The sequence below is a fragment of the Harpegnathos saltator genome, unplaced genomic scaffold, assembly GCF_003227715.2.
Source record: "Harpegnathos saltator strain DR-91 unplaced genomic scaffold, Hsal_v8.6 scaffold785, whole genome shotgun sequence".
Classification (NCBI taxonomy): domain Eukaryota; kingdom Metazoa; phylum Arthropoda; class Insecta; order Hymenoptera; family Formicidae; genus Harpegnathos; species Harpegnathos saltator.
The window spans coordinates 162,604-188,878 of NW_020230632.1; the positions used below are offsets into that span (position 1 = coordinate 162,604).

Genomic DNA, 26,275 nt, shown 5'->3' on the forward strand with positions numbered 1-26,275 from the left:
GTAAAATGTTTCGGAAAAGAAACACAAAATGAATATCAGAAGATCACAAAGTATCACAAGGTGACAAGACATAAAGTAGCGTCAAGGAGAAAAGTTGCATGTCACGTTAATTTTACAACTATTTATCGACTGCCAAAAAAAGGATAGTTTCTGTAGCATTTTACAAATATATTCAAGTGATCTGAAGTGTTTTTTCAATACAAACATCTTTATATTTGGAAATGACACCCAAAAATTCTTTTGTAAAAACTTGATAATGCAAATCATATTAGGTACAATGAATAAGATCCCGACAAGGACCCGATTAACTGAACCATATTATATCACACACTAGATTGGTACATTAAGATCCTAATGTTGACCCAATCATTATAACCTTATAAAGGTCTCCCTTACTCATTTGTCGTTGGAACATTATAAGGACTGACTTATTTAGGTGATTACCTTTCATTCACCCTATTAAATCCTTATCAATGTTAGGTGAACCTGATCAAAATTTCTAGTCGGGCAGACGAGCGAACCTTGACTTAACTCGAGTTTCCCCATCGACAGCCCAGATCTAAAGATATTTAGCGCCCTCGTGCTTACGTAACCAGGAAAGTAACAGATTTCAGGGGGGGGGGCGGGGGCAAAAGTGTCCGACCCGAAAAGAAAAAAGAAGAAACGTTTCGATCATAGCGAGATATCCAGCAGTTTGCGAGCTCCTTACATCCCGGCGGGCGGCAGCGCACGTGTACAAGTCACAACGTGACCGACTGCCGACCGAGAGTGTCACCGCCGCCGGTATCGTATCAACGGTAACGCGTCGTCCGTGCGGCATCGAAAATCACGGGCTCGGCCCTTGCACGGCTATTAGGTAATAGCCGGTCATTATTGGCGTGACGTGAGTGTCGGCCGGGGGTCGCGCCTTTCAGCCGGCGTATTGTCGCATAGACAGCGCGCGCGCGTCTCGACCTCTTCTTTTTCGCCGGCGATCACACCCAGACCCCGCGACCCACATCCCACGCTTGGAGCAGCGACGTCGGGCTCCTCTTCCGCCACGAGGATGACATTTTCCACGTTGTCGTCGTCGTCGTCGTCGTCATCGTTGTCGTTGTCGTTGTCGTTGTCGTTGTCGTTGTCGTCCCCCGCCCCGTCTAGAGAGAGAGAGAGAGAGAGAGAGAAAGAGAGACCCTCCGCTCTCTCGCGGGCTCGGCGGAATCGTGAGCGCGGCTCGCGTGTACCGTACGATGCCGCGTACGCTATCTCTTGGCCCGCGTGCTGCTGCGACAAATTTATGGAGCCGGCTCCGCCGTTATGATTGAAGCGACCGGGACGCGACGCGCCCGAGAGAAGACGCCCGGTAAAAAGACGCTCACACGGGAAGACGCGCGACGAAAGTGGAACGGTGTATTTATCTCGGCGCGGGCACAAAGGGTTGCCGATGCCGTAGCCGGCGATCGGACGAACGGTGATCGAGCGGATAGAAGACGGCTTTGAAGTTCGCCGTGGAACTTGGCGGACGCGAACTTTTCGGAATATTCTTGCCTGGGAAACAGCGCGTATCCGACGAGCGAGTTGGGACGGACGCGACGACAAGCTGAGAGAGGTCGGTCGCGTGGTTCGTCGCGGCGAAAGTTCGGCCGAAAGTCGGGAGACCGCAACTTGCGTGTCTCCGGAATAATCTGCGGTTTCGGGTACCTCGGGACGGAAACGAGCGGTGCCTTTCTGCGACCCGCGGCCGCAGGAGCGAGGAAACGCGGGCGTTACGTGCGCGCGACGTCTATAATTTGCATGCCGTGTGTAGAATATTCATTCTCTCCTGCTGTAGCTCGGCGAGCCGGCGAATGATTACGTAGCTCGCCTCGTTTCGAAAATACGGAGCGCACGGATGTTCTTATTTCCAGATCACAGAGACCTGCGTGCTCGTCGCTGCCGTCCCGAGCCGACATATGGGCCCGTTGTCGCGTGTAACACATGATCGAGTCTCGCGGATCGTCGATTCGCGCGTTTCCGACGTATCGAATTGCCGACCGCCGATGTCTTCATCGGCGCCGGCCGCTCGAGTTAAATCGCCGAGCCGCGCAATGATAATGCCTCGTCGCAGGCACACTTTCGTAAAGGGGTATTCGGTGCCGTCGACGTCGTATCGAGGACGAGGAAGTCCCAAAGCTCGTCAATGAGAGCTCGACGGGACTGAGGAGGAGAGAGAGAGAGAGAGAGAGAGAGAGAGAGAGGCGGAGAAAGAGACGGCCCATGTGGTTTTTTCCCGATCCAAGATATCCCGCCTGCCTTTTTGTGCTCGGAAGACGCTCGTGACCGGTAGAAAGTACCTGGCAGCAAGTTGATCGCACCTCGGCGGTTTCTTTGGCAAAGAAAGCCGAACGTGCCGCTGAGGCGCGAAGGGTCGCTCGAAAGTCCGCGGAGGTGCTGGACGGAGGAGAAGATGAGCGGCGAGAAGACGGGAAAGGAATAAGAACACGAGGAAGAGGGATCGCTGCCGCGTTAGCAACGCTTGTAGTCCGTCAAGCACCGCGACACTGGATGTCTCTCTTCATTAAAGTCCGTTCTGGCGTCCTGGTGTGTCGGAGCATTCACCTGGACGGCTCAATTGGGTCCTGGAACAGCGGGAGGATATCATGCTGCTCCTCCTCCTCCTCCTCCTTCTCCTCCTCTTCCTCCCCCACCGACATCTCTTCACCTCCTTCTCCTTCATCCGGCTACTAGCGGAGCCCCAGGCGCGAAACCTCCCGATAGTTTGCGCTCTTCGAGGTCACGTCGATATCTGGCAGCGCAATTAAAGGTCACCTCTCGTGCTGCGCGCGCCGCGGTAAGCGTCGCGGAGAGAAACGCCGAGAAGATAGAAGCAAGACCCTGCCTCTCGGGTACCCGCGAATTCTTCTTCAGCGCCTCCCCCTCCTGCCTTTTCCCTGCGACCTGACCTTTATTTATTAGCGCGTCTATGGTTAATCGATCGAGGGGGAGCACCGGGAGATCATGCTAGCCCAATTAATAATGCGCTCCTTTACCAACTTCCGGGACCTGTCACCCGTCCTCCCCCGGCTTCGGGCAACTTTGACGTTTAATCACGGACGCAAAGCTTTAATTACGAGTCTGCTGACAGCGGCGAGCGCACCGGAATACCGTGTTTTCGTCATGCCTGCAGACCAGTTCCTCGCGACCCATTTTACGAAAACATTTTAATTGGACGATTTCCACCGCGCGAATATAACACTTGTCGCTTACGACGCGAGTCGAATTTGGTCGCCGCCGTCATTTTCTCGATCCCTTCATCTCGACGTGCCATTATATGACAGACAGACAGAGAGAGAGAGAGAGAGAGAGAGAGAGAGAGAGAGAGAGAGAGAGAGAGAGTGAGTTTCGGTGTAAATTAATTTCGACGAATCTGCGGCGCACGCCACGTGACACGTGTCCCAGTCAACCACACGGTCGACTAAGTCGACCAAGCGATAAAATTGCGTCGGATCGAAGTCGCGAATGTCACCTTGCCGCAAGACGTGCACTATCGCGCGCGAGTCCTCCATCCCGCGGCCATACCTGGTCTTCTTGGCGACTCCTTGGTCCTTGTGACTAAACATTCCCGCGGTGTAAGCAGCCCTGCACGCTGACAGACGATATCTCGCGGCCCGATGAGTCAGGCCGCTGATGACGAGGACGGCGCGGAGCGACACCGCGGAGAGCGACACACACAGGTGGGCACACGACACCGTTCGGCTGGTCGGATGAATAGCGAGAAAAGATAATTGTTAACGGGAAGCCCACGCGCATTCCTGCGGCTCTCTTTTGCCGACTCCGCGCGTTCCGTTCGTTCCGAGATATTTATAGTCGCCGTGGCGCGTTAAGAGCGATATTTAGCGTGCGCTTTCATGGCTCGAATCGTCCGCGACTTGGAGCACCTCGTGCACGCTACTCGTGAAAGAACTCACGATTCCGCTCCTGGTCGTTTGTAGCGTTTCGTCCTCGCATCTTTGAGTCCAACACGCGGCACCAATGGTACAAGAAGAAAGTGGCGGAAGAAGAAGAAATTACGAGACGACTCTGCCTCATCGATGAAACTTTGGTCGTTAAACTACGCTGTGACGTCCATCGCGACGTTTTTAGCGCGTCACTGTCGGCAGCTGAAGCGCGAAAAGTGATTCTCGAGGCTCTGTCGACTCTGTCGAGGCTCCGCTGCGCTTCTTCTTCTAAAAACGGGAAGAAAATTCCATCGCGATCGCGAACTTGTCCGTCGTACAAAGCCGACCCTCGTGGTATTAGTTCCAGTCGGCCGGGCGCGATCGCGATCGCGCTCTTAGCGCACTTAGGGCACGTGATAATATGCGGCCGTTCTTCAGAATGCAGGGATTAAACGAGACACGACAAGAGCGCGACCGGTGTAATTTCATGATTCATCGACGGTAGCCGGCCGGTGGGATGCGCGGTCGGACTCCGCATCGGCGATTACCGCGAGAGCTGTATACGATATCTGTGGCCGCGGCTGTTGCTCTTCGCGGCTCAGACGGGGCCACGTGGGCGCCGATACGCCGAGAAACGCATATCGGATATATATATATATATATATATATTCATACGGGAAAGGCGCGCATAATTGTGCCCGACGCTCTCTTTCAGCTTCGGCCCGCGCTCACGTGAGCGCGGAGGTGCTCACGTCACGCTGCCGGGAACGATTTCGCCGTGATCGAAATTCCGACGCAATTTTGTGTAGTATAATCTCGAAATCGCGCGCGAGACAGAGAGGGAGAGAGAGAGAGAGAGAGAGAGGGAGAGAGAGAAAGAGAGAGAGAGAGAGAGAGAGAGAGAGAGCGAGAGCGAACAGGAAGGATACTCCGTGAATTACGTTGCCGAGGTATCACGATCGAATAACAAGCGCTCGGTTAGCGATTATGCGCGCGCGGTTAGCGTGATCGCGCTCAATTGCCCGCCGCTCGCTTTCGCCCGCGCGCGGATCCGTAAAAAGACACACTGGAGACGCGCTTACGATGTTGCGAATAATGATGTCCCGTGAATGAATAATGATGCCGGGGCTACACATTGCGCGCGAGCGCGCGCGCGGGGTATCGGAAGTAAAGCGCGCTCTCGCGCCGACAGTACGCCCGAGAGCTGCTCTATCGCCTGAAACTTTTCCAGCGGCTCTGATTTTATCCCGCTTCAATGCGCCTCAGCGTTTGACGGGCTAACGCGCGTTAGCATAGTTCGCAGACCCGTCGTCGTCGTCGTCGTCGTCGTCGTCGTCGTCGTCGGCGCGTAATGGAAAAATGAAAATGAAAGTCAGTCCCGGGATATGTACGAGCAGAAGCGCGCGCGCGCGCGCGCTCGCCCGTCCGTCCGTTCGTCCGTCCGACGTTTGTGCACGCGGAAGCGCGTGTGTGTGTGTGTGTGTGTGTGTGTGTGTGTGTGTACGTGGTGTCGTCGAAGTATGTCGTAGCCGTCGACAGGTACCTACCTGATCGCCGCTCGCGACGTTAATGCTCCCTATAACCTGGAAGCGGATAACCTTACGACGTATACGGCTAGTCGCCGTCGTTCTCGTGGTCGTCGTCGTCGTCGTCGTCGTCGTCGGCTGCGGCGGCTTAACGATTTACACAGCGCCCGCGCGGTGTGCTGCGCGCACCACCGGTTTCGAGCCGTCGATTACGCTCCCGTGGTGTGTCAGGTTCGACGATGGCGAGTCCCATCGTCCCAGGCAAAAAGAGCGCGGCGGTCTTTGCCGATGAGCGTCGCGTTTTTCCATACGGCGACTGGAAGACTCCTCTGCGTTTGTTCGTCGTAAACGCCAACGGTAGCGAGAAAAATCGTGTTCGTTACCTGCGCTCGCCGGATTTTACGGACGCACGCGAGGACTCTGCGGTAGTTCGTTCACCGAGCGTAAGGTGAGAGAGGACCACTCTCGAGGTCAGAGTTGAGGGGGAATATTGTTTTTCATGTAACAAACGCGGCACTTGTTGTCGCTCGTTGGCTCGCGCGATGAGGATGAGGATGTGGAAAAAATCAATTCTTTTTCACACACATCAACTCCATTGCACTTGGCAACGGCTTTCGCAATATCGAGACAGTGAGAGACGAAGTGACTTTTTTTTTTCTTTTTTTTTCCTTAACCAGCGTCCATCACGAGACGGCGAATTGTCGAAACTTGTCGCAATTCGCCCGACTTCTTGCCAAATATTGCCCAGCCCCTTCCAGTTGCCTCAACCTCTCCGAGGCTGGCCGAGCGTTCTCTCTCTTCCGCGAGCGCGCGAAGCTCGTGAAACCGAGCGTTAACACTCGGCCCGCGATCGAGTCCGCTATTTTACCGTTGCAACAGAAATAGAATTCGAGAACAAACGAAAGATAGCTGCCTCCGACTCGTTTCCGCTCCGAGCCCGCTCTCATTTGCATGGCGTTAGTCCCTTAAGGGGGTATGCCGCGACGAGGAGAAGGCGAGCGCTACGCGCACCCACCCACGCCGCCGGCGATATCGACCATTCGCTCTCGGATCTCGTTGCAAAAGGCACCGCGCGTCGTCGTCGGTGCCACTCGAAAAAACACACTCCGCCGACAGAACGCGCTCACTGTGCTGTCCGCCGTAGCGACACGCGCGCGCAACGGTGTCAGCCGTGCTCCTTCTCTCTCGTACGTTTAGCGCTAAACCTGGCCGGCCGTCCGCATCTCGTCGCTGCGCGGCGCGGCGCGGCGATTCCCGTATTAGCCAAACGAACGTCAACGCGTCCGGAACGCGTTGGAGATACGAGCGGTCGCTCGCTCTCGCGCGCTTTTGTCAAGCCGAATCCAGGGTACACCCGGCGACAATCTCGTGTTATGCAACTATGCTCGTTGCGATGACATCACCGGCTCGTAACATTAGACGATATCGGCGTTGAGACTCTCTCGTGGCGCATCGAGGCCTAATATAAAGGCGAGCGCGCGAGAGCAGTCCCGGACAGTCCCGCGGACTCACGAGGTGAGGTCGAGAGCAGAGCGCCAATGCGCCGCCGGCGAAAAGCTCCTCGGAGAGCGAGCGAGCGAGCGAGCGAGCGAGCGCCGGCATTGACGAAATCAATCGCATTCAGGCTTAACGGCCGCCATAAATCTCGGCGCTTAATCGCATACTAATCGCGCGCGCGATAGCGCGGCCGCGGGGGCGAGAGAGCGGCTGATGGTCGATTCGCTTTCACGCGAGGTGAGATTCCGCGTTCTTTTCTTCTCCTCCTTTTTCCCTCATTGTCCGGCCGAGTCCCGCGGCCGCGCTCCGGAGTCATTAGCGGCGACAGGTTCATATAACGCGCGCCGTCGCGGCGGTGACTATAAATTCCGGAGTGAAAAGCACGCTCGGCGTCGATTAAAGAGGTGGCGCGGCGGGGGGGGAGAGACCGCGTCGCGCGCGGCATTCCTCGCAGGAGGAAGATGTTTCTATTCTCACGCGTTCTCCCGACGCTCGCTCGCTCGCTCGCTCGCTCGCGAATGAGCGAGCGAGCGAGCGAGCGCGCGTATACTATAATGTAACCGCCGTCGTACGCCGGCGTAATGCCTTCCATTACTCAATTTTACGAAGACCGACGCGCGGATACGCGCGATTATCGTGCCGATCGTTAACGCGTACGCGCAGCTACCGGTTTTATATCGCGGGACGAAATATCGCCGTGCTGTGTGACGGCCACGCTCTCGCGCACGGCTCGCTCCCGCAGCCTTGAAATACGATGCGCGCGCGCGCGCGGTCATTAGGGGCTGAACGCGCCGCGGCTGAAGGAACGAACGAACGAACGGACGGATGGACAGACAGACAGACAGGCGAGAGATATCACGAGTTTTCGTGCGCCGCCTCGAAAGAAGCATCGACCTTTCCATTTTCACTCTCGATAACCGGTTAAACGGCGTAGATCCCAATTACGCGGTTTCTTATGAACCAATTACGTTCCCTTTCACATTTAATTTCCAGCGCGCGTTGCAATTTATTCTAGAACGCTCTTCCCGAAATACGATAAATCTCTCTCTCTCTCTCTCTCTCTCTCTCTCTCTTTCTCTCTCTCTCTCTCTCTCTCTGTCTCGCTCGCTCGCGCGCGCGCGCGCGCGCTCTTTCCGTCCTCCTCGCCTTAAGGATGTTGATTAATAATCTCTCGCGCGGCTGCACGCGTTGATAGGCGCGCTCGGAACTCGAGACACGCCGCTTGGGTGGTGGTCTCGCTTAATTATTCGCGCGAATGGTGTTCGCGCGAACGAGCCTCTCCTCGCGTCCCGCCAGCCCGTTTCTCTCGCGCGGTGTACCCGCGTCCGTCCGTTACCAGGTGTAATACGTGGTAAATGAGCGACGGGCGCGTCGACGGGAACAGAAGGATACAGAGAGAGAGAGAGAGAGAGAGAGAGAGAGAGAGAGAGAGAGAGAGAGAAAGAGAGGGAGAAAGGGCGAGCCCGGTAAATGAATTGAAATTCCAATTGGGCGATCGTCATCCTCGTGTTGTGATGTCGCGAGGCGCACGGCGCGACGTAGCGCGCGCAACGCCCGCGGAATGACGTCATTTTTTCCGTGTAGGTTTGTGCGCACGTCGCGCCGGTACGCGGTAGAGAAGCCTACTTCGCTCGGCGGCAAAGTGGCTGATGTCATCGATTGTAAATACACGGCGGGGAAAAAAGAGCAATACCGCGGCTCGTGACTTTCTACCACTCGCACGCGCGGATTGCCAGCCGGGGAAAAGGAGACAAGGAGATACACTCGACATTCTCTGCGGACTAACAATCGAACGCAATCTACGTCACAACAATGTTATCTATCGGGGAAAGCTAATAATACATCTCAATCGCGATGCCGGGGACGCGCGCGCGCGCGCGCGAGGGATAGAGAGAGAGAGAGAGAGAGAGAGAGAGAGAGAGAGAGAGAGAGAGAGAGAGAGAGAGAGAGAGATGAATGGAGTGATGCAAAATATTTTTGATATGTCCCTCTCCCGTCGCGCGCTGAGCAAAAACGCCATTGAAAAGAGATCGCGATCGGAATTATCGACGGTGTTAACTTTCTCGTCGACGCGGAAGCGTTTGGACAGGGAAAGTTGTAATGTGCGGTTCATGAGCCCCCGCCCCCCGCCCGACCCGCGTTGAATTTTTGATCGAGGCGATCGAGATCGTCGGCGTGGACGAGCGATAATTCGACTATACGTCGGCAGGGAGGAGGCGTCTCTCTCTCTCTCTCTCCCCCCCCTCCCTCCTCTTGTCGCGCCGCGGCAAAACTGGTCGTTGCTCTCTCATGATAAGGCAATACTAATGAAAGATGAACTTTCTGTCGCAACCGCGGGGGCGTCGTGATTCGCTCACAAGCATAATTTCGCAAGGCGAAACCTGGAGGCGCATTACTGTCATTATCGGCCAATTATTGATAATCATCGTCGCCATTTTTTTTGCCCCGTTACCCCCCCTCCCCGCGGCCTGATATTCCGGCGATTGGCAGTCACGTTTTCGGCCTAATCGCACCTCGGAGCCGAATCACGGTTATTGTCGCAACTGTCCATGGATATTACACCGGTAATTTAAGTTAACGTCACGGACTGATGAGGTTTTGCGGTGGACTCTGCACAAATTCTGCACCCGCGGCGAGAGAGGAACAAAGAGGCTCTTTTACTACAATGTGCCCCGTCCTGGTTCCCAGCCGAACCGCGTTCGCCTCATTGTTCGTTACCGCCGCGCGCACGCGGATTCTCCGCGCGCTCCTCCGATCGACGGACACTCGATGCCAATTTGGAGCCGATTGTTGTTGAGCCGAGAAAAAGGCCGGGTCGCACGACGAGAATCTTTATTTTGTCGGTTTGTCGGAGAGACTCCTACGAAAAAACCGCTCGTGCCCTCCGCAGCCGGCACGAGTCCCGCCGCTGATTCATAGCGAAATCGAACCTCGCACCTCCCTTTTCCCTCGTCGCCTCAAACGAATTAATTTCCTATCCCTCTTGTCATTTATTTCTTATGCACGCGCTCGCGTGCGAAGCGCAAACTCCGCGTCCGCCTCTCCTCGCCTCGCGCGCACTCGCGTACCCACGCCCGCGTGCCCGTGTACCGGTAACAATTTCTGTCACGGCCACGGCGGATATTTGCGGAGGGCAGCGACCCGCTTTCCAGTCCGCCCGGGAACGGCGTAGAATCGGCGGACAAATATTTGCGGTATCGTCGCCGTGGCAGGAGCACGCGCGCAGTGGGCTCAGGGTTAATAAAAGCAGCCGGAGCGAGCGGAAAAAACCGGGAAGATGGGAAGGAAAGAAGCGGCTTAGGGATAAGGAGCGCGGCGGCGGCGGCGGCGGCGGAGGGAGCCGCACTGGCGAAGAGCGAGAGCGCGTTCGCCTCTCGTGTGGTGCCACTCAAGAGGTGCTTGCTCCTGTGGCCGATCGGCTACGACCACAAGAGCTCGGGGTTTCCACCTACGAGTCGCCGGGAGGGACGTTTCCGTGCGCCGCAGCGTCGGCGTGGAAGAGGGATTTCATTCCGCGTGCGATTCCGTTTGAAGAGCTGCTCGCCGCCGCCGACGACGACGACGACGACGACGACGACGACGACGACGACGACGACGAGGGATCCATCCTCTCCTTCATGTACGAGAGTGTAGACCCCTCGTGAGCGTCGTGCCGAGCGAGCGAGGCCGAGGTGAAAGTCTCTCCCTTTTCTCTTCCTTTGAGCGAAGAGGTCTCCTTCGCGCCGACGACGGGAGAGGATCTAGTCACCGGGCTATCCCGCTCTCGCGGAAAATTGCGACGTCGTGGCGCATACTTCGCGGCCCTTCTCTCGTTCCCCTCCTCTCCCTCTCTGTCCTGTGGTCGTGATCTTTGAAGATCGGCACGCTTGGAGCACTCATTCGTCCGTTGCGATACGTGTTGATGAAAGACGACGCGGTGGCGGGAATGACCGCGGCTCAATAGCTGCGATTCTGCGATTCTGCACTTGACAGGGCACGATCGCACTCGTGGATTCCGTGTGGATGTGTTTTATGCGTCACGTTAGCACATTCGGCCCAGGGCATTTCGCGAGGCGTTGGTAGCTACGAAAAGAACTGCCTATAACTTTTTAAAAAATATTATTCTTTTAGACAGAAGCGTGAGGAATGTAAAGACTCGAGTAGTCATCCGAAGCGAATGTGTTGATTTCAAGTGCGGTCCACATTTTTGTTCGCCGGCAGTCAGGAAGGCGAATTGGGAATAGGAGCAACTCACTCATGATCGGTCCGGAGACAGGCGACTGGCCAGCGCGCGCGATCTCGCCGGACCGATTCTCTCAGTCGGCTTTATTTTACTTACTCGCTGCGGAGAAGTGGACTTTTCTATTACGCAATCGCCGGCGTTGTTCCCGGCAGCGATCCCCGACTTAATCAGCGCAATTTCGAAAGCGACGCGATTTCAGGAAATTGGGAAGAGATTATCTTGCCGTTTGCAACGGCGCAACGCGAAATCGGTACTCCCGGCGCGAGGCGTTGGTCGAGAGCTCGTTCGCATGCAAAGTGCCGTTCGCGTTTTACAGTTGGATAACACGAACGGCAATTATCCGTGACTCGCTCGATTAACGTTTAATTCGACGTAGCGTCGCTAGCGAGCTCGGCAATTTGGCAAAAAATCCGAATCGCGATAGTCGATTTTCGCAATGTGCCGGCCGATAGCGCGAGGCGAATGCGGCGGCGCGGGGCGAGTCGTTCGCTCGCGCGCGTTTCGATGCCGAGACGAGAAACGCGCCGGCCGGCGTGTGCGAATTGGGCGAATCTAATGCGTGTATCACACTAGCGACTCGCGACTGCGGCTGCGGTTGCGATTCTTCCTCGACCAATCAGAAAGCAGCTAGCGACTCACGACTGTCGTTTGGACGACTGTCCATTTTTCGAGTCGCAGCCGCAGTCGCAACCAGTCACAGAACTCTGTGTAATCACGCGACGTGCTCGTCATAATCACCTCTATTTAATAGTATGTAGAAGTCGGTGATCATTAGAATAAGATTATATCTAGTGTTGTTTTATGTTGTGTTACATATTTTTTTTTTATGTCAAAACAATTTAGTAAGGAGATAGACTATTATTTAGTAGATCTCGTACGCTAGGAAACATGTATTGTTGCGTGAAGCAAAATTTTGTCGTAACAACAAAATAATTTGGTTAAAATATGCCGAAACAAAACTGTTTAGTTCCTGTAAACAAATATCTTGTTTGATTACGGTTTGTTCGTATAACGTAATATTTTTGTTGTAGCAACCAAAAAGCTTTAACTGTATGAATTTTGTTAAGAATACTATAATTTTTTCTTAATATATAAAATCTAAATTTTAGTGCACAGAAAGACAAAATAGTATCCGTTGGGCATTATTTTAGTTTATGTAAAATAATATTTCGTTATTGTGTAATTTTTATGGATAAGATAACTAAAATGCTTCATTTTTTATATATAAAGTCTAAGAACAAAATCATTTGGTCCAGATAACAAAGCAGAAAAATGTATTTACTTGAGACAACTAAATATTTTGTTACACAAAACAAGATATTTGGTTGCTACTAAAAAATGCCTCATCTAAACAGTTTTGTTAGAGATACTAAATTTTTTTCCTAGTGTGGAATGTAAACCCCTTCTTTGGGCTCGTACGTGCGGCAGTTAACAGTATTCAGTCGCAGCCGCGATCGCCAGTCGCAAGTGTGATTGAAAAACAAGAAATCGCAATCGCAGTCGCAGTCGCAGCCGCGAGTGTCGTTAGTGTCGTGATACGGTGACTTAACTTGGTCAGAATCGCGTTTCCTCGCGAGTGTCGCTCCTTCGCCCGATCGCGCCAGATTCGCCTCCGCGGCCAGGAAGCGAGCAACGACACCGCCAGTCATTCGTATTCGTATTCCGATTTTCACGCTGGAGTACACGAGGGAAGGAGGAAGGGAGGGAGCACGATCGCCGCGATCGCCGCAGAACGCGTCGTCAAATCACTGTCATTAAGCTTCAAGCGAGAAACTTCTTTCCCGCCGGGGCCGATCGCTCGCCGGGGACTTCCGGAATTTTTCGAACGCGCGCGCGCGGAAAAAGAGTCGAGCGGTCTGTCATATCTCCATTATTAGCCGCTCGTTATCTCGCGACGCTACTCTCGGACTTTCCCCTGTTTCCTTCGGTTCGAAGCACACGCACGCGCGTCTGTGTTCGAGCGTGGAATTACCCTCCGGCGGGGCGGGCTCGCGAATTTCGGTCCCTTCGCGACGCGGAAACGCGCGCAAAGGAGGACCTGCGCTCTCGGCGAGCGCGCTCCGACTCCGCGGGCTTTGTTAACGAGACGGAACGTCTGTCGGTCTGTCATTATCGCCGAGCCCCGTAATCGGCCGCATGGCCCGGCCGTAATGTTAATTAACAAACGCGGCAGAAACGCGGAAGGGGAGAGGGCGAGAGAAAGAGACTCGTCAGTGAGTGAAATTGCTATTCTCACGGGTGACGGGCGGAGGTAAAAACCGGCCGAAAGTAAGTCCAATTCGAGAGTAAATCTCGCTCGCTCGCGGCTGCTCCGCAGGAAGTGCTCGCCCGGCGTCGTAGCCGGGACGCGCGATCGTTTCCTCGATCTCCGCGCGAGTGTCACGCGATTTGGCGTGTAACGCAAATTAAGCGTGCAATTACGGGAATTAAGGCGCCCGCTCCGCTCGCGATTAGCTAGCTCTCCCCCTTCCTGCCCGCCGCTTGCGAGCATCGCAACTTTCTTCGAGCCGTCGGCCTTCGACGCTCCGCGATTTTAGAAACCGTCGCGCGCGCGACCGCGTTGCGTAAGCGCGCGTTGAATTCCGGCGCGGCGCGCTCGCTCGGCGGGAGGAGAAAAAGAATCGGCGGACCATCGTTTGCCGAGTTTCCCGAGCTGACACAAAACGGAATCCGGCGGCCGCGCGCGCACGATTACCTTCCCTTTCGTGCGCCGGCTAAACGGCGGCGTTTGTAATAGCGGCCTCGTCGCTCCTAGCGCCAGTCGGAGTCACAAAGGGTATGGGAGCGACACACCCACCGGATGCATTTTATACACACTCCGCTCTCGTAGGTAACCCACGGTGACGTCATCGTCCTATATACAGGGTGCCGCTGCAGCCGTGACCCGTCGCCGCGACCCGCAGCGACTAATCTCTCTTTCTCTCTCTCTCTCTCTCTCTCTCTCTCTCTCGTTGCGCGAGCGGACCTGGAGAGGGCTATTACGAGACGGTTGTCTCTCGCGCGGAATTCTCTCGGTTTCGCTGATAACGGTACCCCGCGGATACCGGAGCGGGCGCGACCGCGCGCGTTACTTCATAATCCCCGCGGGGACTAATTAACCAGCCGAAGCGCGCGGACCTCGTACTCGTCGACGGAACGTTGAGCAACATCGTTCTCGGCGGATTTTTCTCAGCGACCGATTGCTTTTGCACGGAGCTGGTGCGAGCAATTAGGACGTTGATAAGGAGAAAAGCATTGGAAGCCCGTGGCAAAATAGCGCGCAATTTTTCTCGGAGAAATAATTCCGCGTTTCTCACGTCGGCGTCGTCTCGGCAACGCGGGATGCAATTTTGAGCTTACCGAGCTCATGTCGAAATCCACGACGCAGCGCGTCTCGAGGGAAACTCATCCTCGGTGAGAAACCGGCGAGGAACCGATAACCGAGTGCCCGACGTCAGTGTGTATTCGTAATCCTCGCGTGATTAGATTCGCTACAACGTCAGCCCCTTCGATTTATTTTGATACTCGGTAAGTGGAATATACGTTCTTGCGTGAACGTGCGCGCGCGCGCGCGCATTATAATCTCACGGCGCGGATTTCGCGCGCGTTTTGTTTCCCCGCGACCGCGATTTTTCGTGTCTCGCCCGACAGTGATTAATGCGCGTGTCGGAATGTAAATTTCGATGCGCCTGATGCGGCCTGAACGATGTGTCCTCGAGCAGTTCGACCGCGGCGAGCGCGCGATGCGTGCCACGATCATGGCACGAAGACGCGCCGACGGAATTTTGACACGTGAAAGTTGGCTGCATCGATCGCCGTGGAAATGAATTTCCCGCGTAATACTGACGCAACGGCGCGCGCGAGTGTTTCCTCGAGCCGAACTTTTGATTTTGCACGACGCGTCAATTCTACAAGTTACGAGTCCGAATTGACGTCGGGGAATCTCGAGATGCCCACGAGCTATCTGTGGTCTCGAGAGCACATGTAATTATTGCCTGCCATTTTCTCCGCGTTAAAATTTCACGAATTTATTTGAGAATTATTTAATGTCCAATATTCGATCCAAATTTAATCGTCATTCTCGATTTTTAAAAATGAGCGATCGACATAATCCATTTGATCGCAGAGAGATTGCGGAATGCGTAAAATTATAAGTTATAAGCCAATTAGATAATTAACATTTATACATTGTTCCTTTTCTCCTTTGAACCTTTGATGATGAGTGCGAACTCGTTGTACATCCGCCAAGCTTTTCTTTTTACTCTCACCCAGTCGTTTTATGCCACGGAATTGAAATGGAAATCTCGATTGACGTATAGCATTATTGAACGCATGAATTCAAGTTCGACAGGATTTATTGATTTGTACAATGGAACAAACATTTTGTGACGCTCGGGGGGGAGGGGAGGTATGTCTCTATCCTACTTGCCCGGAAAACATTGAATTTTTCTTTCCGCGTATTTCGCGTTGGTAACAATCTCGTAATAGCTTTCTGCTCTCGACATCCCGAATGTTCGGAAACGTGCGCTCACTTCAGAGAGCTTTCCATCCGCCCCTCCCTGCGCAAAACTGCAAAACGTGGCGAGTTTAAAATAACCGACTGGCGCGCACCGTCGTCGCAAAACACGAAACGCCGGCCCGTCAACGTCAATATTTACCCCATTGTGATCCGAATAAAAACAAATCCCCGGCATACGCGCAGCGGATTAAATCGTCTCTCGCTGCGCGCTCGCGAGACGCGGGCGGGCGGGTTGGCAGGTACTTCGGGTCGAATTGCAGGACCAGCGTGGAATAAATAGTCGCTCGAAGTCGAATCCGCGCAGCAGAGAGAACGCGAGAAAGAGATTATCTCACCATCCGATTCGCCGTGACGCGTGGCAAGTACGCGAGAGAGAGAGAGAGAGAGAGAGAGAGAGAGAGAGAGAGAGAGAGAGAGAGAGAGAGCTTTTAATTGGCGAACGCCGAAGAAGTTGCGAGAGAGGCGTTTACGTTCCTCGCAAGTTATGCTCGGATGGAGCACGTGACGGACAGACGCGCGCGTGGTGCTTTTTAACCGGGCGCGAACGGTCTTCTTAGATATGCACGCGGATAGCGTAACGCGTGTCACGCGTCTAATCACGACGTGTACATGCGCAGAAACGATTTGCAACTTTATTAAGCCGATAGAGGCACCGCGCACCGTCCCGCTAACCGCGGCTTTCCACGCGCGCGCAGATTGATTAATGCCCGTTTCCACGCTGCGTATCCCCCCCGTCGCCCTCGTCCCTCCTTTTCCTCCTTTCTCCATCTCCTCCTCGTCTCCGGCTTTGTCTGTCTTTCGCGAATCTCTCTCTCTCTCTCTCTCTCCCTCTCTCTCTCTCTCTCTCTCTCTCTCTCTCTCTCTCTATCTAACGACTCGCAACGGTGGTCCGTTGCATTATCTCGTGGCTCCGAACGGAGAGCCGCAGCATTGATGGATATCGCGGCTGCTTCTGGTGTATTGTGTAACGGCGCGCGGCCGCTTCGCTTCCGATAGGTTTCTCTCTCCCTCTCCCTCTCCCTCTCCCGATCGTGCGGTTATTTAATTAAACGACGGCCGACCCTGCGCGCATTTTTCGGTAATTACCGGGACGCCGCGGCGCGCCGCGCTCGCGACTCTCCCTGGGCGGTCGATGGACGGAGAAAATACAGCCGAGAGCTGCCCCCTCCCTCCCTCCCTCCCTCCCTCCCTTCTTCCTTCCCTCCATCACGCCGAGCGGTTGTTAATATTTCGTAACGCGCGTGTACTACTTTCTTAATCCCCGCGCTGAATGTCTGGATATGGTAAACACGCGGCGATTCTGCGGCGCGAATTAAAGCGAGACGTCCGTGGCGGAGCGTGGATAATTTCTTGTCGTCGTAACGTCCCCCGCGACGACAGAGCTCGGTTGCACAATGCGTGTGTGACAGAGTGTCGTCCCGTACTCGTGCGGATTTTCGCGGGAAAATGTGACGCGCCGCTCTTATCTTTCGTTCGCCACGAAACAACGCTGCTGCTTCTTAACGTAACGCGAAATTCTCGCTTCGAGTGTTCTCTCTCTCTCTCTCTCTCTCTCTCTCTCTCTCTCGACATGTATTCTCTCTCTCTCTCTTTTTGTCCCATGCGTTATTATCACCATTCGTCATTGTTCGTCGAAGGCGCGTGCGATCGATCGTACGGCGAGAGCCGTTTTGTCACGGATCGATATTAATCGCGCGAGTTCTTCCGCGTCATCCGCCGCTTTCGCCTCGCGAGTGATCTTACACACGTGTGTTTGGCCGGCGGATTGTCTCTCCGGCAGATAATCGAGGGTGGCCGGCATAAAACGGTGGGAAGTTCGGTGGCTGACTAAACAACAAGTAAACGCGCTATAAGCGCGCGCGTGAGACGAATTTGACACGCGGCTGAGTTAATTTGAAATTCGACGCGCGTAATGCACCGCGGGGAACCGGCGGGGGACTTGATCAATACTCGCGCGGGGAGAACGGCCCCTCTCGCGCAGACTGGATTACGCTGCGGCTGCATTAAAATTTCATCGATTGTCGCGTTAACGATTCATTGTGACGTTCGCTGCCAGACGCCCGCTGGAAGATTCGTCGCGCTTCGGTGCGACGGAGTCTGCGTGATAATACGCTTACCTCTGTTATCGCTGCCGCGTTCTCGGGCCGCGTTGTCGATTCCTTCGCGACTCGCCGAATCGTTCTCTTGGCAATTCGCGCGCGACCTCTTCCAAATCTTGTACTGAGAGGAAAGTATATGATATTTGGAATTATAATGATATAGTAACTAAATTATATAGTCCGAAATATCATATTTATAGTAAGTATTACCATAATAATTACGGTAATAATTACGATATAGGCATAGTATAACCAACCATATAATATTTTTACTAAGAATTATAGTAAGTTGAACTAAAATTATCGTATGGATACAAGTATAAAATGGTAGGTAAAGTAACTCTTTTATATAGTCAGTATTACCAGAATATTTGCTAAATGATGACAGATGTAACTGTATATGAATGTTAAATCTCAATATATTTGTGAATGAGAAATTACCATATATGTGGTAAAAGTAACTAAACTGAATTATTTCAGACAATCATTGACTATATATTTGTGTTGATTCTACTATATGTTGCAGATTCCACGAACTATAAAAATATGGTTCATGCCAAAATGAACAATAAAATATAGTGAGATCATAGTTAATTCAACTATATTTTTCTATCAGTGTGCGCGATTATCGCTTCCGGCTTACGAAACTGCCGAGAATACAATCTCTGGTCTTGCTCGCGTTGAATCTTCTCATCTCGATCGCTCTTAAGACTCTACATAATTTTCATTTTATCCTCCGGTGCGCACTGCTTCGTCCCTCAATCCCGGTTTCGGCTGTAAAACATCCTCCCGCTGAAGAACGTGGCTTTGCGGTTGCCAAACGAGATTCGCTCGATCAACATGCAAATCGCGGAGAGCGCGCGAACAGTGGCGCGATTGTACAAGGTGGAGCGTTAAACAAAGAGACTAATTAAGGTCCATCCTGGCGCAAAGGCGCGATTGCAATTTCACGGGCGGAACGCTTTCTCGTCGTCGCGTCGGACTACTCGTATCAAGTGCGTACAAGGGGGTGTATGCCCCCCTCTTTACTGTCGTCCGGCATAGAGCGACGAGGTGTATCTCGCTTAACGAAGTTATTAATTTTTAGCCTTATTTTCATGGCTTTTCACGCGCCGTGTCTAAAGCGGATTAGTATCAACTTGGCCTAAAAAGGACAGGAAAAAGTAACAAACATGACACGATGGGGATACATGGGGGATTGCAAAATAACACCTCTGTGAGGGTGATGAAAACGTATCTGCAGAATTACTCATTTTCGCCGTTTATTATTATTATTATTACGTAAAAAATCTCTAGATATTTTTATGTATAAAATTGAATTGAGTTTCATATATAGAATATTGAACAATTATTATTTATGTTATCAAGTATATACTAAGTATATACTGAGAATATTTACGTGAGAATACTTTAGATACAGTTTACATGTAATTTTACACAGCGCGTCGTCTGTTTCCTCCTCTGAGAGAAGAGACGCCTGTTCCTTCCCCTCGGGATAGGGAGAGCTCCGTGTTGGCACTCAAGTACGCAGGATGCACGGCGGTAAATCACACACGCGCCTATTCGCGCGAGTAAATACATTAATAAAACAACGCGTGCGCCCATAAGGTAGACGATTAAAACCGCCGGCACGTGAATCGCGGTTAATTTATATGCGGACCCGAGGAGGACCGGGCGCGCGCGTCCGTTTCCAACCCTACAAGTCCCCCGCGCGCGGGGGGCGCACGAGTGCGCGCGACTCCCCTAACGAGCCCTTTATGCACAACTTGCCGACTTACCCTTTTCCCATAAATTTCGGGTGGCCAAATATTGGTACTGACGAGCGCTCGTGTCGGCCTGTTATTATGATGGGCACACCCCGTGGGACGGAGCTGCCTGAAGGAGAAGGAGAATTATCGACAGCGCCCTCGGCCGGGGCACGTTGCGCAACGCGATACTTGATTTATTGCGTTTGCATTATTCCCAGAAAACAATATTGTTCGGCCGCAATGTGCCGTAATGAATTTCGATGAGGCTCTCGCCCGCTCGGGGCGATGTGTGTTTATTTACGTTTATTTATTTACGTTAATTATGTTTATTTATTTACGTGTTTACGTCGCGAGTTGATACTTCTTTTACATTAGTTTATTATTATTATTATTATTATTATTCAAAGGATATCCCTTTGTCGCTTCAGTCGTGCTTTCAAGACGCTCGAAAAAATATTTTTCAAATTCATCACACCTCTCTCTCTCTCTCTCTCCCCCCCATCTCTTTGTCGCAAATTCTCCGGTGAAATTTGCAACGATGTTTCCTCAGGGTAAGAGTAAGAGACGTGTCGAGCGCGAGTCCAGGTGAAAATAAGATTTCGTTCGAGTGAACCTCCGGCGTAAACAAAAGCGGCCGCATCCGGTTTCGCTCTCGATCACCCAGATCCCATGTGAAACCCTCGGCGGTGATGTTTCTCCGAAAAGACAGGTCTCTCCCGCGCGCGCGCGCGCGCGCGCAAGCAAGCACTCTCGACACTCGGGCGATCGCACGCACCATGAGGGCGGAAATACGTGGGCGATCGGGCGCGCGTATAATGGTTACACCGCATCGTCTCTCGCGCGTTCTCGCTAAACCCCGATGTTTATGCACTCCAACGTGGCGATGCGGCCCGATATAATGCACCCACATCGGACGCGCGCGAGTCGACACACCGCCACTTGTCCAGCTGTCGGTGGGAAAGCGATGCCGGGAGATAGCGCCGATTTGCGCAACCTTTGCGACGTTTCGCAAAGGACTTCGCGCGTCGCTTTGATCGCTGCGGTATGCGCGGAACGACTCGCCGAAATTGGACTTTCGCCGGGACCGGGGCCGGGGTTAGACGCGTGGCCGCTCGCGGAATTCCAAGTCCGCGGCGACGCGGTGAAACACCGCGTTCGGAGAAAACGTCGACTTCGTCCCGCGACTATGCGTGCTCCTATTTTCGCGGCGGAATCTGGAGACGGGGGGAAAATCTCGAGCTTACCTGGACGACACCTCGGAGCTCGATTAATGTGTCGGGCGAGTGCAAAAGTTTCGATACGGTAACTTGACGAGAGAGAATATCTTGTCCAGAAGCATTTAATGAACCGTCACTCTACCAAGTAGTCGCCATTGTTTTCTGTTACTCGACATGGCATAAGCGCTGCCATAAAACTGGATCGGGAACGCGGTGTCTCTGAGGGGGCCATCGATACTCTCGTACTCAGCCGACAGCAGCCACAATGCGTAGCGAATTAAGGATACGGAAACACGCGGCGCAGCTGATTCGATTTCGCACAGATGCGCTTCGCGGACAATGTCCCGCTCGATGTTGGCACAAGCGAGCGCGCTCCGCACGGATATTGATGTTCCTCTCTCTCTCTCTCTCTCTCTCTCTCTCTCTCTCCTGCGCTCGCTGGCGGCACCCTCCCGTCCCGGTCAGAATTTCTGCCGGCTTTTGTCGCAAAACCCAATACATTTCCCCCTTGTTTACCGTGCGACGACGTCGAGGGGGATAACTGCCAGTAGCAGATTTTGCGGCACGCCGATCGTGATACCGTGACGGTGTGGATGGACTCGCGAGCCCTCGTCTCGACTGCTTCCGGTGCTTCCGGACGTGTGTGTCGAAAACGCCAGTGATTAACGTACCACCGTTGGCCAGCCTCATAACGATCTCCGAGGCAAAGGTCGGGGGTGGGGAGGGAGGAAGAGGTCGGGGGTTGCGGCGGGGTGGTGACGGGTCGTAGAGTCGCCTCGCGCAATGAGTCGTTATTCTTCTCCGTGTTGCAGAGCCGCGGTGACTTCGCCTCCCTGGTCCGCAAGTTGCTCGGGCCGATTTACGGCGACGGTGTTATGAGCCTGCTGATAAGACAAGCCCGGGACATCCTGGTGTGCGCTTATCACGGCAACCTGGAGAACTTCGTCCGGACTTATCTGTCGCCCGCTGCTGCGCTGCTGGCGGAAGTCAAGAGCGTCGCCTGCGAAACGGTGAGTCGCTTCACGATCTATGATTGTTGCTCGCGTCGTATTATCGCGAGAGGTGTCGGCGCTACCGGCTGAGCGGCGAGAGGGGGGGGGGAACCGCTTACGTGGATCATTATTTCGCGGAGCGATTAAAGTAATCAGCCGCGTTGCGCCGCGCTTTCCGCTTCTACGGCTGAACGTGTCTCTCTCTCTCTCTCTCTCTCTCTCTCTCTCTCTCTCGCTTGCAGTTGGCGAGTCTCCTTGCGAAATTCCGAGCGTTCCGCTTTGACGTTTTTCAAATACCACGGCAGTCAGTCGACACGCGCTGCCCCGCGTGCCCTCGTGAGATTGTGTGTGAGATTTTATCGCGTCTGTGTAAAATATTGAAATTCCGATTGGAAGCGGGAGAAAGGGAGGGTCGCGCGGCCGCCGCGATAATGCGAGACGTTTCGCAATCTCAAACCGCGCGGTGTCCCTAAACGTATTTATCGCGTCATTATTTACAATCCCACTCGAGTCCGCCCCCGGCGAGTTCCGACTCCGCGGCGACTCGCTCCGGCGGACTCGGCACGCCACGTGCCAACAGCGACGGAAAATTAGACCGCTTCAAGGGTCGTCTGCGCGCGATCGACTCAAGCCTTCCCTTTTAATTAAACGTACACGTCGCACGGATCGACACGGTAGACTTGAAATATCGGTCGGCTGCGTCCGCAAATGCTCTCTCTCGGGAGCGCCCGTACACTCTGCGACTAAATTAACCTCCGACGCAGCCACGTGCTCCGAGTACCTCTTCTCTCTCTCTCTCTCTCTCTCTCTCTCTCTCTCTCTCTCTCTCTCTCTCTCTCTCTCTCTCTCTCTCTCTCTCTCTCTCTCTCTCTCTCTCTCTCTCTCTCTCTCTCTCTCTCTCTCTCTCTCTCTCTCTCTCTCTTTCGGCCGATCGGGGGTCGTGACCCACGAGGATATTAACGACGAGGCGCGATCGCTCCCGCGTAATCTCTCTCTCTCTCGCGCGCGCTTGCTTTGAATTAGTTCACCGCTCGTCATCTTGAACGTCGTTGACGGCGATTTAATTGAACACGTCGACATCAGCGCGGAATTGTCGCTCAGAGGTGTCTCTGCGCGGTGAGATAACGTCGCGCGGACGGCGCCATGGCGATTTACATGACAATGCGGCCGGTGTAGCGGGCGGATTGATCCGAAATACAAACGCGCGCGCGCGCGCGCGCGAAACCTCGCCGACGACGTTCCTCCAGCGAGACCTCCGGCTCGCGTTCGTGTTCGAGCAAATCCAGCGTCGGGCGAAGGTAGCTGAGCGCGCAGGGAAATGCTTCTCTCGGACGATTCTCCTCCGAGGAAGGTATTTTCGAGTCGTCTGCGAGCGGTTACCGAGCCGAGTTGCGGGGAAAATTCAGGTTATCGCGTCGCAGGTAATTCCGCCGGCTCGCGCCTCCTTATCGATCGTTTGTTTTGCGATGCATCAGCAGTTGTCACGGCGCTCACCTACACACAGCGGCACAGTAACGATGTAACGAGGTTACCAGCTCGTGCGCTCGCGTGGCGTAATAGCAATAATTCCCCGTGAAATAATGGCCTGCGCGCGCGCGCGCGATCATAGACGCGCGCCGACTGCCGACTCGCTCCGACGGGCTCCCAGCCTCGCGCTCATCTCCCGCATCTTATAGAGGACACGTCGATTTCCGTCCTCGTGGCCGTCGTCGCGGCCGTATCTCTCTCGCTGCCCCGTTTTCTCCGGCCGTTTTCTTCGCCGCTAACTTCGCGAGCGCGCGACGTGCGCGTGATCGAAAAACGTCTCGCACGCGTCGGTGAACGATGTTGCGGTGAGAAATTGCCCAACTTTTTTTCTCACACTTGTCTCACACCGCCGTCGCGGCAAGAGTTTCTCCACGTTTCTGAAACCGAGCGGATTCGATTAAATTTAAAATCAGACGCGCGAGATCCTCTCCTTTCTCCGCCTCCTCCTCCTCCTCCTCATCTGTATGTATCAGCAAAAGTACGCCGCTCCAAGACGCGCGACCTCGAAGCTCGAGGTGAAGCACCTTGCGTAGCTGCGACGAGCTGCGGCAAAAGTCGAGGATTACGGCCTCTTTCCCTCTCCCTCCCTCCCCCCCCTCCCTCCCTCTCTCTTTCTCGCGTACTCGATATCCGCGCGCGCGTTAAAATCGCCTAGAGACCTACCGGGGGCGGCTCGGCCGGTGGGAACGAGCGCGAGTAAGAGCGGATTATACGAGTCCTCGCGCGCGCGCGCGCCCGCAGGATTTTCGTATCAGCGTCGCGTCGCCGCCGCCGAGCCGAGAGAGGCCGCGATAAGCGGCCGCGTCGGCGGATGCAATTCGATGCCGTGATAGAGCTCGCGCTCTCGCGCAGGTGGTGCGAGGGGTAATAAACGTGTCGCGACGTTCCCTCTCGCGTTCTCTCCTTCTTGGAACGCGCTCGCGCGCACCTGCACCTCGCGCCGGCCCAGTATCTTTATCCGCGCGGGGCCCGGCGCCCACGCGCGCGCGCGCGCTCGCGAATATTTACGCCTCGTGTCTCGCCCGCGCCGCTGCCGTCCACCTTTTCCGCCCTTCTCCTCACCCCCCACTCGCCCTTGCCGCCGTTCTCCTGCGCCCTTGTCGTCCTTTTTCCCTGCTTCACGTCGGCGTTGCGCGCGCGCGCACTTTATCGCCGCTCCGCCGCGGCGAGCGAAAATGTGCCACGCCGAGGAGGACGAGCAGCTCTCTTCGGCCCGAGGTAACTGTTACATTCTTCGCGAACGAGCGGCCTCGTAAAATCTATTTGCTCGGGCCAAACATCCTGCGCGCACTCGTAGCCCAGTCCCCGATCCCCCCTTGAATCCTACTTACTTATCAATGTCGCCGGTTACGAGCCGAGCCGGGCAATCTCGCCGAAGGTGATGCTATTTCGCTCGCGGCCGGCTCCTCACGCCCGCGAGGACAGCGTCCTCTCTCGTCCCCCTCGCGTCCCGCTGCGGGCGCGTCCGCATTTGCAAGTAAGGTGGTGGACGACGCGCCGCATCCGGTCTCTCGTAATAAAACGAGAGAGGAGCGCGCGCTCCGGCTAAATTGGATAGCGCTGTGCTTGAAATACGTCGCGGGCGATCGGTTTGTCTTCTGCGACAATGTCTGCTTCTTCTTGCTCTCCTCCTCCTCCTCCTCCTTCTTCATCTTCAACTTCAACTTCAACTTCGATGTGTCCGCCCGTTCGCGACGTGGGCTTCACGGGTCTCGAACTGAATTTTCCGATCGACAGCCGAGACTGTGCACTTCGGCGGATGCGATCGCAAGATATATACGCGAAGCTAGGAAATTTCCAAATAATGACAGAGATGAAGAAGAAGGAGACGAAGCAGTCGAGAATCTTAAATAATATTACTGTCAGTCTCCTGCCGAAGGAGAGACGAGGTAAGAAAAAGAGAAAAAGAGAGGGATATGAAGGGCAATTTTTCACTCAGAAATGAAATCTTCGTTCGATTCTCTTGGCCGAGGAGTGACACTTATCTCGAGGACTCGAGCAGGACCCTTTCTTTTACTTTACGTCCGACCTTTCTCTCTTACTCTTACTTCCACCTTTTTTACTTTTCTCCTCAAAGGGTGTATCCTCGCAGATATCCGCGGGAAGGACGCGGGTACCGCGTCGGAAACGTCGGAATGTTGCCAAAGAATGACAGACGTGTCCGGAAAAGAGAGAGAGAGAGAGGGAGAGGAAGAGGGAAGGGAGAGGGAGAAAGAGAGACGGAGGGACTATGGGGACGACGATAGCACACGAAGACACCATAACGGTGCCTCGTCCGAACTGATTGACAATGATTGAAGGCTGCGGGCCTCGGCTCTCGCGCGTTCGGCTTCTCCACCGCGCGAGCATCTCTCAACGTTCGTGTAAATATATCACCGAGATATATCTCCGCCGCGCCGCGCCGTCCATTGATCTCCTTCCGCCTGAATCTCGGCTCGCGGAGGATGCGCGCGCGGAGGACTCCCAGCGGCGGCAGAAGCGGGAAAAACGGTCGGCCCACGCGTCGGCGTTCGCGTCGTCGCACGATTTCGCGTGATCGCGAGAGAGCGAAACGCGATCGATGCTGCGCCACCCGTGGCGAGAGCTTCCGCTTCCACGTTCCGATTCCTGCCGAGCGATTTTCCAGCGCGCGACCGCGCCGCTTCGGAGCCGTGTCGCGGCTTCGATCACCGCCGCTGCGTTTAACGTCGAGCGCGCGCGTGTCCTTCCACGAAGTGCACTGATAGAAAAATATAGTTGAATTAACTATAGTCACTCACTATATTTTATTGTATAGTTCATTTTGGCGTCAACCATATTTTCATAGTTCGTGGAACCTGCATGATATAGTAGAATCAACACAAATATATAGTCAATGATGGTCTGAAATAATTTAGTTTAGTTACTTTTACCACGTATATGATAATTTCTCATTCACAGATAAAGTGAGATGTAATATTCGTATACAGTTACATCTGTCATCATTTGGCAAATATTCTGGTAATATTGACTTGATATAAAAGAGTTACCTTACCTACCATTTTATATTTGTATCCACACAATAATAATTTCAG

The 26,275-nt window shown here is 54.0% G+C and overlaps 1 protein-coding gene across 1 annotated transcript in view; it reads left to right on the forward strand.

Annotated features, from left to right (window-relative positions):
- The window catches only part of LOC105189000 (uncharacterized), a 338,666-nt gene that overhangs the window by 47,464 nt on the left and 264,927 nt on the right, over window positions 1–26,275 (forward strand). Inside the window, 1 exon segment of the mRNA XM_019844040.2 lies at window positions 21,516–21,713. Within this exon segment, the coding sequence (XP_019699599.2) occupies window positions 21,516–21,713 (198 nt within the window).